Source organism: Tasmannia lanceolata, unplaced genomic scaffold, assembly GCF_043159265.1.
Source record: "Tasmannia lanceolata isolate RefF3 unplaced genomic scaffold, GAP_Taslan_0.1 ptg000018l, whole genome shotgun sequence".
In the NCBI taxonomy this organism is placed as follows: Eukaryota; Viridiplantae; Streptophyta; class Magnoliopsida; order Canellales; family Winteraceae; genus Tasmannia; species Tasmannia lanceolata.
In genome coordinates, this window is record NW_027518695.1 from 12,039,372 (window position 1) to 12,057,780 (window position 18,409).

Below are 18,409 nucleotides of genomic sequence, written 5' to 3' on the forward strand. Positions count from 1 at the left end.
GTCCCCTCGTCCTAGATTGGTCAAAAGGTTAAGATTTAATTACAACGCCAGCAGCATTAGACTGAAATTTAGCTGTCAAAAAGAAAGTATCCTGATAATTACATTACGTAACACAACTCCCAATGATGAGAACTTCTATGGTGTCCACTAATTTGGATGATCTAAACCATTCATTTGTTGGTTGCCACCATAGATAGCCTGCACCCCAAAAATCTTGTCTATATGATAATCCTAACCCTCTGGTTTTGGGAAGCTTATAACCTGTCTTTTTTAACTTCGTGAGCTATCCATTTTGAAGTAAATAACTAGAAAACAAATTATACGATATATATCTCCCAAACTTATGTTTTGGAAGGCATATATCAGGCAAACTTTCTGCTTCCAATTTATGTAAGAATTGAAGTTGGTTAACATCCCTTGCATTAACTCAGAAATCTAGAATAGAAAAACATATTGCAGATAGATGGTTCATTCCATAACTCATAAATAGTCTCCTAGTGTGAAGTATAGGCTATCTGAGGGATGCAGGATGGATTTGCTTTCCTCTTTCCTTGGAAGCCGCCAAGCACTCCAGATTGTGCTCTGCGATCTACCGGAAATATATGGAAATCAGAGGGATGTCAACGTCATTGTCTTCATCATCTTCACAGGCTACCACGACATCCAAATGACGCCTATAGGAAGGCACCTCTACTTTGGCGACTTCCCTCGCCAAGTCCGCGACCTTTTTGTCCATCCTCTCCCTGTGCCTGGAGAACATGCTATTGTAAAGCAGACAAGTCCCACATGAAATACTGTACGCATTCAGTCCCTTCTCTTTCAGCCAATTTAGCAATTCCCTCAGGGTCAAGTTCTCCCTTATCACCCACCTATCCCACACCGTCCAGTTCATTTCCTGGTGCTTGATCACCTTCGGGGGAACGGGCTCAGCCATCGAAAATAGTGGCAGCGCAAGGTTCGCAAACGTGTTCCTGTAGTCCTCCACCTTGTGCCCACCAGCAACCACTTTGTATAGCTCTAGACATACAAGTCCAGTAGCCATTGCTGTAGAAGTTGCAATGGCTGGGATAATCCTGCCAGCAATAAACTTGGCTTTCAGCTTGTCAACCTCAGGAATGCTGTAGTTTCTCGCACGCATATTAGCCAGCCCAGCTATGCAATCCATATGATAATTTGCGTCGTCATCCTGCAAATAAATAACCAAAAAGAAGCATTACACCAAACCCAAGTAGGAAAGATTGTCTAGATAAAAAAAATTAGGGTTTGGGGGTGGGGTGTTAACCTTCTCAAACTGTATGGGGTTCATTCGGAAACCAGTGGGGAGCTTCTTAGCGCATTCTTCGAGCTTCTTAATCAAATCGATAATGACTGCAGAGTCATCAATTGAGGCAGCGGAGAGGCTTGTGGCTTTCTCGTCTGTCACAATCTTTACCCCTTTCCTGGGTTGAAAATCAGGAACCATCACTTTATCAACAGCATCGGCCAACTTAGTGGGGTTCTTGGCCCAGTCAGGTATGGTGATTCCGAATGTCTCTGCTCGTAATACGGATGCTGCCATGACAAAGTGAAGGTGACCAGTGTCGCTAGATGAGAACTGCAGTGGTCGAGGGAAACGCTTGGGAGCAGACCAGAATGCTGCACCAGTACTTGTAGCGGAGTCTTCAGGGAAAGTGAAAGTCAATTGCTTCACACGGTTTGCAAAGTAGTCGTCAAACCTGCTCGAGAACGTGTATCAGTAATAAACCATATCCTTAGTAAGAGAGACCCAGTCGAAAATGAAAACAAAGAACCAAACACCATAGTTTACTCCAAACAAATCATGTGTACAGCTCAGTAACAAAAACCCGAAGGGGCTGTTTGGATACGTGGATTTTACATTCCAGGTTTTAGTTTGAAAGTGGCGGAAAATTTTGGATTTTACAATCCATTATCCTGGTTTTTAGGTAAGAAATGCAGGTTTTAGAAATCTCTCCCCCATCTTGAGATTTCTAAAACCTGAATTTAGGACGATCTCCTACTCTCTTGCTCGACAAAGAGGGGTGAGAAACCAGAAAACGACGGGACGGTCTCCTTCTTCCCTTGTCTGGCATCCAGGATTTTGAGAAAATCCAAGATTCTAAAATCCATGTATCCAAGCGGCCCCAAAAGAAAATGGAAACAAGAAATTATATTATATAATGTACTTGAGTCGAGCCCAGGTGATGCAGTCTTGGAATGTTTCACATTTCTCCTTGTCAAGGCACTCAATAACACGTTCCAACAGATCCCTTGCCTGAGCATCACCTGCATTTTTCATACTAGACGTATATTCATTAGGGTTAGACAGAAATGTGTTTACTTCAGCGGGTGTTTTCTCAAGCAAGCCCTCAAACTCGGAGCGGGCCCACGTTAGGCAGTGATCAATGTTGTGAGGGAAGGAATGGACCGTGCACATGGGTGCTTGTTTCTCAGGTGGATCTCTAGATGCCCCATAATTCTCTGTCAGATGAGGGATGACCATCTGTGTGTTGCACTTGGCACCTAAAGTTCCTGATTCCAAAAGTGGCTTTTGGAAATATAAGCACCTTAGATCCATGTAAATCCTGGCAGTCACATTGTCCAGCGCATTAATGACAACATCAAGATTCTCCCAAAATGCATCATCAAACACGTTTTCAGTCTCTGCACCCGCACGGTTCTGCAACGCTTCTATATGGAAACGAGGGTTTATTGAACCGGCAACAGAGGCAGCGACTGTAGATTTAGCCTGCCCGATATTCCAATCACGGAAGAGAAACTGCCTACTTAGGTTACTCTTCTCAATAACGTCATCATCTGTTATGGTTAGCTTCCCTTGGCTACTGCAACAAACCCCCATTAGGGCTAAGTTCTTCAAAAACTCGCACCCAAGTGCACCAGCTCCCACCATAAATACTCTCGCCTCTTCAAGCTTCTTCTGAAACTTGGATCCAAACACTGATATCTGTGCATCATAACGGCAGTTTAACGGCTTCAAATCGCCAGGCTCCAAAGGTTCAGTTGGAAGGGACTCGACTGAGTCGAAGTAAAAGAACTGAAAAAACATTCAGCATCATATACATTAGAATAAGAAAATAGAGGAGTGATAGAATGACGGGGACCCTTGCAAAAATCAGCTTCAAGGGCACCCCCTGTTGGTTGATTTCAGAGAAGTGCATTTATGGATTGCCCAGAAAAAAGTGGAAACAGCTTTGAATTTGCTGAAATCAACCAATAGGTGTGACCTTGAAGTTGACTTTTGCAAGGGCGCCCTTCATTCTATCATTTCTCAAGAAAACATTGATGAAGAAATTGAAGTTCAAACAATGATTCTTTTTGTAACTCGAACCTGAAAAAGAGGATGAAACTTTCCAGAGCAAGCTTTCACAACCTCTTGTCCAACAATACCACCAAACATTGCAGCCATTGGATTAAGAACCGCCCTCGCTCCAAATGCAAAATGCCGCAAAAGTTTCTTATCAATCACTTCAAGTTTAGCATCTCCCAAGCTTTCATTGATACTAGCTGCCAAAACAATAAGCCTCTGAGCGTCCTCCTCTGATCCAGCAACAGGAAAGCGACCCATGCCAGCTATAAACTTATCCAACGACTGAAATGCCAAGTGTAACAAAGGTGGGCGATCAAACTTGGAGAAATCACTCAGAAGGAAGTCGCCGGGGTCTTTGAGAGCATCATTCAATGGTTTGAAGTGCAACACCTTTGGTTGCTTTACTTGTGTAACAATACCACCTTTCTCATATGCACCAAAATTCGTCGTGTCCTCCTCAAGTGCAAATGAGTATGGCCTTGCATTTCTTACTTTTCTTGGCTTTCCATCATTCAGCTCTGTCATGCCATGAACTTCCGAGAATACAACCAGATCCCCATCCTGAAACTCAAGCCGTTCATCATCAACACACGATATAAGTGCAGGGTTGTCATTGCTGATGGATGCAATAATACCAGTGTGGGGGTCCTCCCCATCAACATCAACAACAGTGAACTTGGGTCCAAAGTCACAAAACACACTGCCGAAGAGACCTCGGACTTCAGATTTGATGAAGGAAATTGGTGGCTGGTGATTATGACAATAATCATCTAACTCGATCGCTTTTTCTAAGCTGATATCAGTGAAAACAACAGCCTGCATTACAAGAAATTTAATAGGGATAAATTATGATGCTGCATTATCCAAAGAGAAAAATAAGTCAAAAACTTTATGTAAGATGGCAAGTATAACTCCTTTGCAGAATAAAAAGACATTAAACAAGAGATGCCGGCAGAAGAATTTAAGGCCGTAAATCGAACAAATTTTGCATCTGTCGATGGGTATGTGACCACAGTAATATAACACAATTTGCAATTTCCATTTACCTTATTTGCAGATCTTAACTGAATCACCCACACAAGAACTGTTCTTACACAAGAACTGTTCTTATTGATGTTACATTGATTCTTCAGAATGGGTAACACACCCGTCTCGGACATGTGTCGGATTCCAATATGCTAGGATTTCCTACGACACATCTACACCTCTTTTATTTGTTTTTTTTTTCTAGATATTACTAAAACAACTTTACAATTACCACAATTTTCAACCTAATAGCAAATTGCTTATATGGAAAAAACATTAGATTGACATATCCGATTAAAATTCTCAATATATTACTTGCTATAACCAAGGTTTTAAATTTCGGTTTCGGTTTCTGTTTCGGTTATCAACTAAAAGGAAACATTCCAGTTTCGACCTAAATATTGTAAAATCACGGAAACATTTCGGTCCGAAATCATGATTGAAATCCAGTTAAGATTGTTCACCACAGGTTTTTCTTTTTCTTTTTTGTGTTTTAGAAATATCTTAAAGAATCTCATTCTTCTATTTTCTGCGAGTGGAATTGATTTTTGTGAGGGTTTCTGTCAAAATGTCGACATATCGACAGAAACTTTAGCTTTTTAATCTGAAAAAGTAGTATGCTTCGCATATTTCGACCGAAACATTAATGAAATCCCAAAATTTTGGGCGAAATCTGATATTTTCCGAATTTAAGAGGATTTCATTTTGGTACCAGTAAAATATTTCGACCGGAACGAAATGTTTCGGCCGAAATTTAAAACCATGACAATAACCATATTAATATGCTCATTAAATAATATGATTCTTGGAAGGAACAAGGTTCTGGGTATATGATGGGGACAGAGTGTGATTTGGTGGGACAAGTGGTGCACTGATTTTCCTTTGAAGGAAGCTTTCCCGCAGCAGTTGTTTGCATTAGCATCTGTGAAGGAGGTAATGGTGAAGGATTGCTTTATTATAACAGACAACAGGGTTGTGTGGTCTCCATCATTTACAAGAAATTTCTTTGACAGAGAACTCGAATTGGTGAAAAGGCTTCTTCAGACGTTGGAAAAGTGCTACATCAAAATAGATGGAAAAGATAAAAGGAGTCGGGTCTGAAACTCAGATGGGGAATTCACAGTTAAATAATTTTACTATCAACTTCTACCTTGCCTCGCTACCTCTAAAGTAGCCAAAGTATGAGACATGAAAGCACCGCAGAGGGTAAGTATTTTTGGTTGGGCAACAGTTCTTGAAAGGATACAGACCATTGACTTCCTCAGAGAAAGAAATGGGTTGATTATCAACCATTGTGCCCTTTGTATGGAGGATGGCGAATATGTGGATCAACTTCTAGTACACTACAAAGCAGCTAGAGACCTGGGGCCAATTAATGGCTAGATTTGGAATAGCATTGGTGTTCCTGGCTAAAATCATGGAGCTATTAGAAAGTTGGGCTATGGAATCTTTGAAGAAAAAAGGCAAGTTACTTTGGCAAGTCTCCTTCCTAGCCACAATATGGGTTCTCAGGAAAGAATGTAATGCAAGGATCTTTGCAAGGATCTTTAAGGGATACACAAAGGGAGCACAGTTTCTATTCAATAAGGTGATTGCTCTAACTATATCTTGGGTCAAAACAATAGAATGCTTCAGATTTGTATCGGCATACGAGTTACGGCATGGTTGGAGAGAGATTTGCAGCGAATCTAGTAATATTCCCAAAGTAGCTCAATGATGGTCACCACCCACCTACGCAAGGAATTTTAAAACTGAATTTTGACAATTCCAGTTTGGGGAATCTAGGTCCTTCAGGTACGGGAGGTCTGTTGAGGAATGAGGATGGAATACTATTATGGGCATGTAGAGGTCCCATCGGAGCAGCGGGCTCTAATGAGGCAGAAGTTTGTGATGTAAATCATGAATTTTTGTTTGAAAAATGACAAATTATATTTATACCATGAAGATTACGTTGGGGACCAGAGGCCCCGCCTTGCATTTACATAGTATTATGGCAAGGAGCATGCTCCTGAACCATCAAAAGAAAAAAATAAAAAGTAATCATAAATACATCAAGATAGAGTATAGCTCATCCAACCTGTCAATTCATACTGCTCCTTACAAAACTACAGACCCCATTGCAACCCCAACCAAAAGCTATTTCCATACCTCCTCCCCAATTAATCAAAAAGAATTCTTCATCTCTCCGAATCGTCGAAGGACAAATACATGTACAAAGGGGTATCTCCCAAGAGAACTGGAGTCTCTCAAGCTACGGGGAGCCAGATTCAATACAACGACTCCACTGTTTCGGAGTAGTGCCTAGGATAACCATGCCTAAGAAATTGAAGCTTTAGTGAAGATCTTCATCATTTCATACACTCACTTGCTTCCTCTAAAAAACTCATCGAGACGAACTTGAGCAAAGCAGAACAACTTCTGAAGAGGGGGACCAAAAAACTTCTCTCAAACCTAACCTAGACCTTCCATGCTAACATTCCTCCTACGGCCTCTTCCGAGAACTTTAAACGGGCTTCTTTAAACTACCAAATAATCAACACAAAAGTTTTCCTTCTTTCAAAAGTTTATGAAATTCTGAGTTGGGAGAAGAACTTACTGTCTAATCCGGCCCCAGTATTCTTTTCAGACTCTCTTGCTCTCCTCACTTTTTCTTCCTTGTCTCTTACCATCATTACTAGAAACATGTTTTTGATGGGCCCTAAGTCTTCATCATACTCAATTCCAAAAACGTCCCCCATTGTTAGCAAATCATTGAATTCTTCCGAGAACGATCCACGACTTCCTGACTCTTCTGAGCTATCATCAATCCGATTATCCTTACCTTTAGAGTCCCCACTAGGTCGTGGTAATTCCCCGGCTCGTCTCTTATCACCATTACTAGAAACATCTTTTTTATGGCCCCTAAGTCTTCATCATACTCAATTCCAAAAATGTCCCCCATTGTTAGCAAATCATTGAATTCCTCCGAGAACGATCCACGACTTCCTGACTCTTCTGAGCTATCATCAATCCGCTAATCCTTACCTTTAGAGTCCCCACTAGGTCGTGGTAATTCCCCGGCTCGCTGATCAACTTCCTGCCCCAACATTTCCGAGGGGCCAAGAGCCTCAATAATCGGGCAATTTCGACCATGGTTTTAAATTTTGGCCTAAAGTTTCGTTTCGGCCGAAATATTTCAGTTTCGGTGGAAAACGAAACGAAATTCACAGTGAGTCGGAAAAGTACCAAACTTCGTCGAAACGTTTCGGAAATTTCGGCCTAAACGTTTCGTTTCGGTAAAATTTCGGTGAAATTTCGGGAATTTACCGAAATTTTTACAAGATTTCGTCCGAAATTTCGTACCGAAACCGAGATTTAAAACCTTGATTTCGACTATTCTCCAGATCCCTAATTACGGCCCTTTTTTCCTCCTCCCAAAGGTGCCTACGAGTTTGTCTTTCCTTTTCTAAAACTTTGTTGAACATTGGGAAATCAAGGAGAGGCATATGCAATTCCCTATCACGTGTCATCTCAGAGGAATTGAAATCGGTGCCGGGACTGCTAGAGGATTCTTTCCTAAGGTGTGCCTATAGCTTCTTCAACGGGATAAGGGAGAATTCGCATGGGGTGGGAGATTCCTTCCTTGCCAATTTTTCATTGTAGCGAAGGTCTTTCAGAAGTTCAAGATCACCAGCCTCAAAGGAAAATTCCTGATTGTTGTCATCCTGAATAGCTTCCTTCTCTGGCATAGCTGGGTCATTGAATTTGTCAAAGGAGCTTTTCAGTGTCAGCGACAAATCTCCTCTTTCTGTGATCTTTTCTAAAAATACCTTTGAGTTTCCTTGTAAAAACAGAGAGACCACCTCGGGTAGCTAACACCCGTGCTTCTGGATTAGAATTTCTACGGGGTACAACATTTCCCTATACGTAGGCGTTTGTCCTTAGAGTTTTTGACTTCCTTATTAAATCTGTTTTTTTTTAGGTCCCTTTTCTCCTTTTCTGAGATCAAAATACAGCTGTCAGTAATGTCTTTACGAAGGGAAGGGCATTTCCTTTCTCACCACGTGTCGCAGTAATTAATGATTTCTGAACCGATCCACCTCCAGTCTGACCCGACCTTCCCAGCACAGCATCAACTCTGCTTTCTAACAATCTAGGTGAGTTGTTGGCTCCTGGCCAAGCGAGGAAGTGGATTTTTCAAAATTCAAACAGGGGCCCCACCAACGGCTCCCTAACGTTGTTGCGACCCTCAGGATTAACAATTGTCACATTTTCCGGCAGGTCAGCCATCGCCAGGGAATTGAATATCTGATATCTGCAAATCGAGTCCCTCAGAAACAGTCAAATTATCTTTACTACTAGATTCCCCCATTACCGAGATCGCCATACTATTAATACTATCCTTAGATATCACCTTGACTCCTATAGAGTAAATGTTGGAATCTACTCTCAGATTGATAGATGAGGGAATAGATTTCCAAAGAAAAGTTATGACCAGAGCCGAGGCAAAAGTCATACAGTGGTCATGGTTACCATAAAGCTGAGTCTGAACAACCTGACCAAGGTGTTATCCGAGTATCTCCACGGTTGACGTAGACCACGCATGAAGAGGAATATTATAGAATCTGATTCTAACGGTTCTAGCTCCCGTATTATAAGCCAGAACCAAGGCTGAAGGGAGGCAAGGTAACCCCTAAGAGCATCACCTCCACGCCTGAGAATAGCAGTCGCCTAAGATTCTGACTCAAAGCAAAATAATATGTCCATTGAATTGATGGAATAAGGTTTTTGCAGCTTAGATAGGCCCCAACATCTTTTAGCCCATTCCCATACATCTTCCAGCAACCAAGAACTAGATTTCAAACTTCTGATAAGGCAATTCTTTAGACTTTTCTTTCTTTCCTCTACAAGGCCAGCTGGGATCTCAAAGGGCCAAGGGATCGTCATGTACATCAACAAAAGAGGGGCCGACTTTAGGCCTCCAAACCATGGCTGGGGCCAGTATGGTCTTAGGCTCCGAGCAGGTCCTACATACATTGCGTGAGCCAAAGTTTCTGTAATGGCATTTCGAGCACATCCAATCACTGACAATTGGTAGGCATGCGACAGTTAAACTCATATGCTCTACAACCCAAGTTTCTTCTGGCCCCAAAGTCCAAACGCCTCGCTCTGGTGTCCCGATCCTCAAAACTTCCCAACGACCAAATGGGAGCAAGGGGGGGAGCCCAACGAGACCTGACCAGATGATCGCCATGCCCGAACAAGCTTAATGTCCTCCGGCAGCAAATGTTAAGGACCCCCAAGGATTCAAACACTTCTAGAGCATGATACCTTGATTCAATAAAATTTAAGAAATGTTCCACTGTGTGGTCAAGGTTAGAGCCACATGAACAAATAAGGGATTCCACCGGATAGCCAGAAACAGGGGCTTATGAAGTGCATCTTCAACAGCGTTGTTCAGCAGCATGGTACCGTCTGTATGAGTGTTCAAACGCACGTACCCCAAATGGTCTGAGCAGTTGTTTCCAATCCAAAATGTTTGATCATGAGCAATTGGGAGCTACTTTCTCAAGAAGGGGAGAAAGTTTTATGTTGGTTGGTGGGAGTGAAGCGTAAATCATGAATCAAATTGCTCAAAAATATATCTCTAAATAAGGTGATCGTCGAAGGTGATTCCCTTAATGTCATTAGGTGGCTTAGAAGATCAAAAGTTGTTTCTTGGAGATTTGCCTCCCTGTTTGATGAGATTCATGACGGAATTGGGATGGCATCTTCTTTTTTTTAATCATGTAAGGTGGTCAGCAAATGGTGAGGCGGATAAATTGGCTAGAGACGGTGTCTCTAGGGAGAGTATTAAGATCTTTGAATTTCTTCCTCCCTAGTTCTCGATTATTTTGCGTCTTCTAATTATCCTATCTCTATTGTCTCTTTACAGATGTAATCTCTGGTATCATCTTGGTCCACTTTTATTCAATAAAATTATTTTTACCATTCGAAAAAAAAAACATATTAATATGCTAAAAAATTAAAATTTGAGAGTTGATTCAATATTTTAGCAAATCTGCAAATCTTTCTTTTTGTGGTTTGTCGAGTCCGACCCTCGATACATGTGTCAGATTCCAACACTTGTACCCGTACTGATGCAACATAGATTCTTATGCTCAAATAAGGCTACCATAGCAATGCAATGGGGATACTGATGTCAGACTTGTATCTGCTAGGAAAAAAAGTAAAATAGAACATGTTGGGAATTAGTTGCAGCATTAGCAACAACTGTTACAAACACCATTCCCGGGGCTATGAAATTTGGTCTTGAAGTGGCTTTTGCAATAAAAGAAAGAGCAAAATGTTTTATCAATTAAATGCTTCATAAAATCCACAACTAGCACTAATCAATTTCTCAGCATTGCATCAGCAACAACTGTTACAAACCCCATTCCCAGTGCATGCTTTTTGCTCAAAAAGTAAATGACAATTTAAATGCACAATTCCACATACTACCAATCCATGAAAGAATATATTTTTTCTCTATTAATATATTTTGCTCTGAAGTAATAAAATATATAGGGCGATGATTTTTTGCTCTGAAGTAATAAAATATATAGGATATATAGGGGTGTATTACCCTGAAGGGGGGCCGCGAGGGGGGGAATCATCTCCCAATAAATATCTTACAAGACATCATAAGAAACTAAGCAAAATTGGCAGACTGTCTTATGTGGATATAATCCATATGAAACCTGACAATAAAACCAATGATGCAAAGTCACAGATTAAACTCTACAAACTGGGCTACCATGGATTCTACAAATGGCAAACTACCAAAGTCAACCCCTGCAAACCGGATCATATGTGTTAAGATGCAGGGGTATTTTTGCCTCTGTGGATGGTTTATACTTAAGTTGTATGCAAGTCGGCTCACTCTGGGTTTTTGTGAGGAATAATAATGAGTTCGTGGATTGGGTTTGCAACCACACGAACACCCTTCCCTTCTCTTCATTCTTTCTTCTCTTTTTCCTTCTTCCCTCTCCTTCCCCCTTTAAACCCTAAGGCGTCGCAGGCATATTTACAACTTGGTATTAGGGCCCAAGGGAATCGATCGCCCCCATTCTTTTAAAGCAAGGGAAAGGCTTGGAGGTTGTACCATTAGGTGGCCTGACTGGAACCAACCAGGCACCCATTAAGAATTACTCCTGATCAGTGGTGATTTCTTTTCATATTTTAGGGACTGCTTGAGAAGGTTTAATGCCATTCAATTGGACCTTCAAAATAAAAGAAAACTACAGATCAATGTAAATGGAGGTTATATTGGTTTTCTACCTTAATTCAATGGTGGACTGGATTGACTTGACTACTCTTTCAGAACGACTGCAATAGAAATGGTCTCAAGCTGATCTGTTGTGAATTGAAAAACTTTGTTTTTTCAAGCCTGCAGCCTTATCACACCCCAGGGATTGTTTGCACTTTTTTTGAGTCTTTGGTCTATGTACACCTGTGATATGGCGAAAAGAACTCCTTCTTTGAAGTTTGTCTAAGATTATTGTGTATGCAACAATCTCCAGTTAGTCTTTTGTGAAACTGTTTCAGGTTTACATTGTGTGTACCAAGCCCCTGGAGAGATTACGGAAAAAAATTTAAACTGTCTGTTAAGACACTAGATTTTTTCTTTGGCTGCATTAATTTCTGCAAACAGTAATACAGAAGTTCATCTGATACTAGGGGTTCAGGGAGCAAGGGGGAAGGGGGAAGGGGTAAACTATGATATCAAAGAAGATGAAGGCTACACTGACCCTACGCATGAAAAGTGGGAAGTGGAGAATCTCACCATTGAGCCCTTCTCAACAATTTGATGCAGCCAGATATCAATAGTAGTTTTGTATTCCTGAAGACATCCAAGGATATATGAGATACTGCAGCTCAGACTTACTCCTAAGTGCAGAATTTTGCATTGGACGTATAAATATAAGCCACAGAAAGGCACTGACTAGAGGTCAAACTTTAGGAAGTCAAAGCTTCTTGGGATTAATGTCTGAGGAGTGTGGCACACTGGTGCAGCTGATGGGGTGTTCTATGGACAGCTTTCCATCGACTTATCTCTGCCTTTCCTTCGGCGAGGGAAGACCAACGAAGAGGTTTTGGGAGCCGATAACTGAAAGAATTGAAAAAAGGCTAGCTTCATGGAAAAGGAAGTTAGTTACTCTGGAGGAAGGATAACTCTGATAAAGTTGTTCTAGCTAATTTGCCTGTTTAATCTATGTTGGTCTTCAGGTGCCCTATAAGTGTGATTAACAAGATTGACCAAATTCACAGGAACTTTTTTTTTTTTTTAGGGACGGGGGTGTTCCGAAGCAAAGAAGAAATTCCATTTAGTGAGCTGGGGGAGGTGTGCAAGCCACAATCAAGGCAGGAGGTGTAGGGTGCATACGCCCAAGGGATGTGAACAAGGTGCTAAATGGATGTGGAGGTATGAAGAAGAAAGAGATCATCTCTGGACAAAGGTGATTGATAGTATGTATTGATCCACCTCAGGAAATTGGTACTCTGATGATTCAGAATGAGAGGTATGACAGTATGGAGGGACATTCTCAAACATAAGCATATTTTCCACTAGGGGATAAGATTCAGAGTTTACAAAGGAGATAGAAACAAGTTCTGGAATGATACGTGGTGTGGGAATGAGCCCTTAAGCGATGTGTTCTCAGACAACATGATGGTAGCAGTTGATAAAGATGCTTTGGTAAAAGATTGTTTCAAATGGGGGAAAGAGAGACTGTCATGGACTATTCAATTTAGAAGAAATTTCTTTTGACAGAGAAATGGATAGGGTAGCTAGCCTTTGGGAATTGCTAAACAAATGCTATATAAAGAAGAAAGGAAAGGGTAAAATGGTTTGGATTTGGGACTCCTTAGGGATCTAAACAGGACATCTTCCTCTCCCAGAGGAAGTGTGTAATGGGCCTGCTTAAAGAGACAGGAATGATGGGGTGTAAGCCCATTGATAGTCCCATTGTGGCAAATCACACACTTGGGGAAGTTAACAATAACACTACAGTTGATGCGGGATAATATCAAAGGCTTGTTGGTAGATTAATATATTTGTCTCATATTCGCCCAGACAATGCATATGTTATGAACATTGTTAGTCAGCACATTCTTACATACATGCTCCTTGAGCTTTCCACATGGAAGCTGATTTGATATCCTCCGGCAATTGAAGAATGTCCCAGGAAAGGGTCTCTTCTTTGCCACACATGGTCATATGAGGATAGAATCCTATACTGGTGCTCATTGAGCTGGCTCTATCAAAGATAGAAGGTCAACGTCAAGATATTGTACTCTTGTATGTGGTAATTTGATAAAATGGAGAAGAAAAAAACAGCTGTTGCACACAAGGGCGAAGACGGAGTTTAGGGTCATGGCACATGGAGTATGTGAGATATTATTATCAACCAAGAGCTAGGGTTTGATCATCAAGGTCCGATGAGATATACTGTAACAACAAGGCCGCCATCAACATTGCCCATGATCCTGTACACCATCACAGGATGAAGCATGCTGAGGTTGATAGGCATTTCATCATGGAAATGGTAAGCTCTGGCCTTATTTGCACATCTTTTTGAGGACGGGAGATCAACTTGCTGACATCTTGACAGAGGGAGACACTAGTTTTTTTCTCCTGGGTATGTTGCTTTTTGGGAGATAGGATCACTATGTCGTCTTCGTAAGACTCTTTATGGACTGAAACAGTCTCCCCAAGCATGGTTTGAGAGATTTAGCAAGGTTGTTATACGCTTTGGTATGAAGCAATGTGTTGTTGAGCACTCGGTGTTTGGTTCTCAATCCGATGCTGGATGTATTTTCTTGATAGTCTATGTGAATGATATTGTTATTACTAGAAATAATAGGGCAAGCATACAAAAGCTGAAAGAATTCTTTACACATCGTTGAGGCAGCGTATTCGCGTGATGGTCTTTCCTTGTCTCAAAGGAAGTACGTTTTAATTGACTTTGTAGGGAAAAACTCAGACTCGGACAAGAACGCAGCAAAGGGAGTCGACTCGGGAGAGTCCACGATGACACAGTGGAGTTTTGAAACTATGCATTCAACGGTCATGAAAGACATATGGGTACATTTATTACGATTACAAATTGGGCTACGATGAGTCAATTAAGTTGCAAGGCACATTTCCCACAAGATTCATTTAAAAAATGCACTAAATCGACTTACTCCAACCACACTTTGAAATGATGAGACCAAGGCCTAGTGCAATTGCATTGATAAACACTAAGTGATCAGCATGTTCGCCCCAGATTGTCTAGAGGTAAGATGTCAAGTATACAGAATACGCACGATAAATCAATGCCTATTTAACAAGCCTTTTATTATGCATAACAAATAACTCGAGAATGACATAAAAACTTAACTACGCAAAAAAAGGGGCAACAAATAACAAACAAACAGAAATAATTTCAAAAAACAAACCTGGAAATCAGAAAGTTGTTCCTTGGATAATTTAGTTGTTAGAGTAGATATCACCACAGCATTGTTAAGCTCTTGCAGTTTCTGCACGCAAGCAAGCGCTCGGTTCTTTCCAATATCACCCTCTGAGAAAATGAAATTGCTGGATAAGTCCCACAGTTCAACAGTCCCCTCATCGTGCAGTGTCACAGATCTGACACCTGCAAGAATAACGTTTTTGGCTGCAAGAAGCAAGAATCGTAGTCAGCCCTTGAAGAGAAAGGAAATTGACAACGAAATCAACTACTAACTGTATAAAAACAGGGAGGAGGTGTGTGTGTGTGTGTGTGTGTGTGTGTGAGAGAGAGAGAGAGAGAGAGAGAGAGAGCTAATAAGGTTATTTTTTAAAAAAATTGACTATATATTACTAAGGATGAATGTCACAAGCCGGGGACAAGATGTCACCATCAAGTATAACATCAGGAGTACAAAAACACAACAAAAACAGTACATACACGTCCAAAACTACCCATTGACGCCTTCCAAATGAGTCAGGTATGATTATAGCGATCGACTCCAAGAGGACCCCCTCTTTTGCCAATCGATCAGCAAGATTATTTGCCGACCGCCTTCTATGGTGAATTTGGGACAAATTTTGCAGACCAGATCCCGAAATTCTGCAATAATTCTGTGAAGTTCCCATGGTCTCGGAGATACATTCTTCGCCCATGCAACCACATTCGTAGAACCTCCCTCTATAATTAACGGTCCAAGTTGTTTCCAGAATACCACCAAAGGCCAAAACAAAGAGCACTCGCTTCGGCTTCATTTGCATCACATATGCCAGCCGAACCCAAGAAGGTCATCCTAATCTTCCCTCTTGAATCTCTAATCACACCGTCAATACCAGCTCTGCCAGGATTCCCAAAAGAACTTCCATCAAAGTTCATCTTCATCCATCCAACAGGCAGTGCTATCCACTTCAGTGTAAGCTTTGGCTTTATTTTTCTTTCCCAAATTACAGAGCTCCAATTGCGTAATATTTCACCAGTTCCATAGGTCAGACCCTTTTTTGGTCTCACCCATGAAATTAATTCGATTTTCATTGATAAATTGACCCCCTCCACCGGGAGAGCTCTTTCCTCAAATATGCGACTGTTTCTTTCCTTCCAAATGCTCCAAACAATAGCATATGGGAGCGCATTCCATAATGCTTGCCCAGTTTCCCCGAAAAAACCACCATACCAATTCAATAATATCCTATTTATCTTTTTAGGGCAGACCACGCTACACCAAAAGATTTCATTGCATTGGACCATAACTGATAAGAGAATGGGCACTGAAGAAGCAAATGATCAAGTGATTCCTCCTCCTTCAAACAAAGAATGCACCTGCTTGGCATTTGAAAGTTCCTCCTCTTCAATCGGTCTTGAGTATTAATAAACTTTTGCGCCGCCGTCCATGCAAATGCTACTATCCTCGGTGGAACAATAGATGTCCAAATTTTAGCTCGACGAGAGACACTCATATTCCCTTCATTCATAGCAGCGAAGAAAGATTTAACAGAAAAATCTCCTTCAGATTCAAGGGTCCAAATTCTCTCGTCCTCTTGAAAAGGTGAACAATGGAGACACTCATATTCCCCTCATTCATAGCAGCGAAGAAAGATTTAACAGAAAAATCTCCTTCAAATTCAAGGGTCCAAATTCTCTCGTCCTCTGGAAAAGGTGAACAATAGCAAGATTGTAACACACTTAGCTAGAGAGAGCTAATAAGGTTATATCTTCTTCCCTTTTCTTTTTTTTTTCTTTTCTTTTTTTTTTTTTGGGGGAGGGGGGGGGGGGGGGGGGGGGGGGGGGGGGGGGGGTTTAAGCACGACACAGAGCACCTTTCAAAAGAGTTATGAGCTCATGCCCAGCTTAAATGTTTTAAAAGTTCATCGAATCGGAACCTAATTTTGCTAGATTTGGCATAGTTTCCAGTTGATGGATTAATGTTGTTATTTCAGTTCTTCATCGAATAAAAGTAACCTCATTATTAATGCTCAAAAAAGGAAAGGATAAATACATTCTCAACTAAACCACTAATCTGAAAATTTGACCACGGTCCAAACAACAATCAAAAGAACAGCACTATACAAATCCAAATTTATCACCCAACAGTGACAGCATCTAAAAAGCCCACAAAGATCACGATCACAGATGACAAAAATAAAGAATGTAATCTCAAAGTCTAGCAACAGATAATAAAATTAGAAGTCCAAAATCCGGTTCCCATAACAATCTCCAAATATCAAATTCCGATATAATCATCATATTCTAGAAATTCATAAAAAATTTGAAATGATGGACAAAAAAGACAATTATGCAGGTAAAAGTTGCCAGATCAGATCATCATACATATCCTTGAATCTCAAAAATCTAGTAACAGATCATAAAACTAGAGGTCCAAAATCCAGTTTCCATAACAATCTCCAAATAACAAATTCCAATAGAATCATCATATTCATAGAATTCCAATCTACTTAGATGCAAGAAATTCATAAAAAAATGAAATCATTAACAAAAAGACAAAACCAGCTCAAGCACATACCGATCTCCACGCCTAGGCCCTGCATACCAGAGATGAGAACATTGGACGCAAAGAGTCGTCTCATCGTCTCACGCCCATAAACAGCGAGCTGTCTGCTATGGAGATCCTCATCTATGTCATTAGGGTTTGTGCCATCAAAGGCCATGGTGGTGGGTTTCGGGAGGAGATCATTGGTGTGGTGATTGTTATTCATGGCCGCTGAGGAAGACATCAAGCAATCGAGCCGCGGCTTCTTCAAAAGGGTTTCCGTGTTTTCTTGTTCAGTTGCCTCTCCCTCTCTCTTTCTAGGAAGCATATAGTTCAATAAACTGCTCAAAAACCCACCGCGTAGAATCGATAAGATCAACAACAAGAAGAAAAGATTCAAGAAACCGAGATCTAAATCTTTTTTCAAACAAAAAAGCAACGAAAAACACTAACCCTAACCCTAAGAGTAATTTTAGTGACATGGATTTACAGAGTTTAAGAATGATTAGGACAAGAAGTGAGGGGGGAAGAATAAATGCAAAGAACGTACCGATGATGACTTGTTCGGCAGCAGAGAATGGGATTCTGAAAGGGAGGAAGGAGACTTTGTGAAGCAAAGAGTTTTTTCCCCTTTGTCTTTTTTTTTTCTCCTGTCTAGGGTTTTGAGGTGGGCTTTAGGACAGTTCTGGTGCTGTCTCTTTATAGAAAGGAGGAGAGAGACAGGGAGAAAGATTGGGTGACAAGTCTCACCCAGGCACCCAGCTGGGGTTATGAGAGGAGACATCTAAACACTATGATTTATATGGATTATTTCATGTATGGTTAGATGATTGTATACTTTTTGTGGGGTGGTGTAGAAGACTAGAAGGTGTGGTTAGATAGCTGTAGATTTTGATTTTGATTTTTTTTTTTCTTTCTTTTTCCTTTTTTTTTTTTTTTTTGGTGGTGTGTGTGTGTGTTGGGGGGGGGGGGGGGAGTTGTAAGTATGTAAACACACTCTCCTCTCCTAATAATTTTTTTATTGCCGTAGAAATATTTTTATTTTTTAAAAAAAAAAGCAAA

The 18,409-nt window shown here is 40.9% G+C and overlaps 1 protein-coding gene across 1 annotated transcript; it reads right to left on the minus strand.

The window, feature by feature from the left end:
• Positions 1–362: 362 nt before the first annotated feature.
• On the minus strand, positions 363–18,116 carry LOC143851984 (ubiquitin-activating enzyme E1 1-like). The gene is made up of 7 exons (XM_077361496.1): positions 17,898–18,116; positions 17,381–17,688; positions 14,813–15,030; positions 3,347–4,141; positions 2,184–3,052; positions 1,283–1,715; positions 363–1,186 (listed from the first exon to the last, which is right to left on the minus strand). Exons 2-7 carry the CDS (start codon positions 17,673–17,675, stop codon positions 590–592), a joined length of 3,207 nt encoding a protein of 1,068 aa, XP_077217611.1. The 5' UTR covers positions 17,676–17,688; positions 17,898–18,116; the 3' UTR covers positions 363–589.
• Between the last annotated feature and the right edge of the window lie 293 nt (positions 18,117–18,409).

Bases quoted from the DNA above. Each gene is read 5' to 3' on its own strand.
- LOC143851984 (XM_077361496.1), bottom strand. From the start codon at position 17,675: ATGCTTCCTAGAAAGAGAGAGGGAGAGGCAACTGAACAAGAAAACACG. The intron at 3,053-3,346 runs GTTCGAGTTACA...ATGTTTTTTCAG, and splicing joins AGTTTCATCCTCTTTTTCAG to TTCTTTTACTTCGACTCAGT. The intron at 1,187-1,282 runs GTTAACACCCCA...ATTTATTTGCAG, and splicing joins ACCCCATACAGTTTGAGAAG to GATGACGACGCAAATTATCA.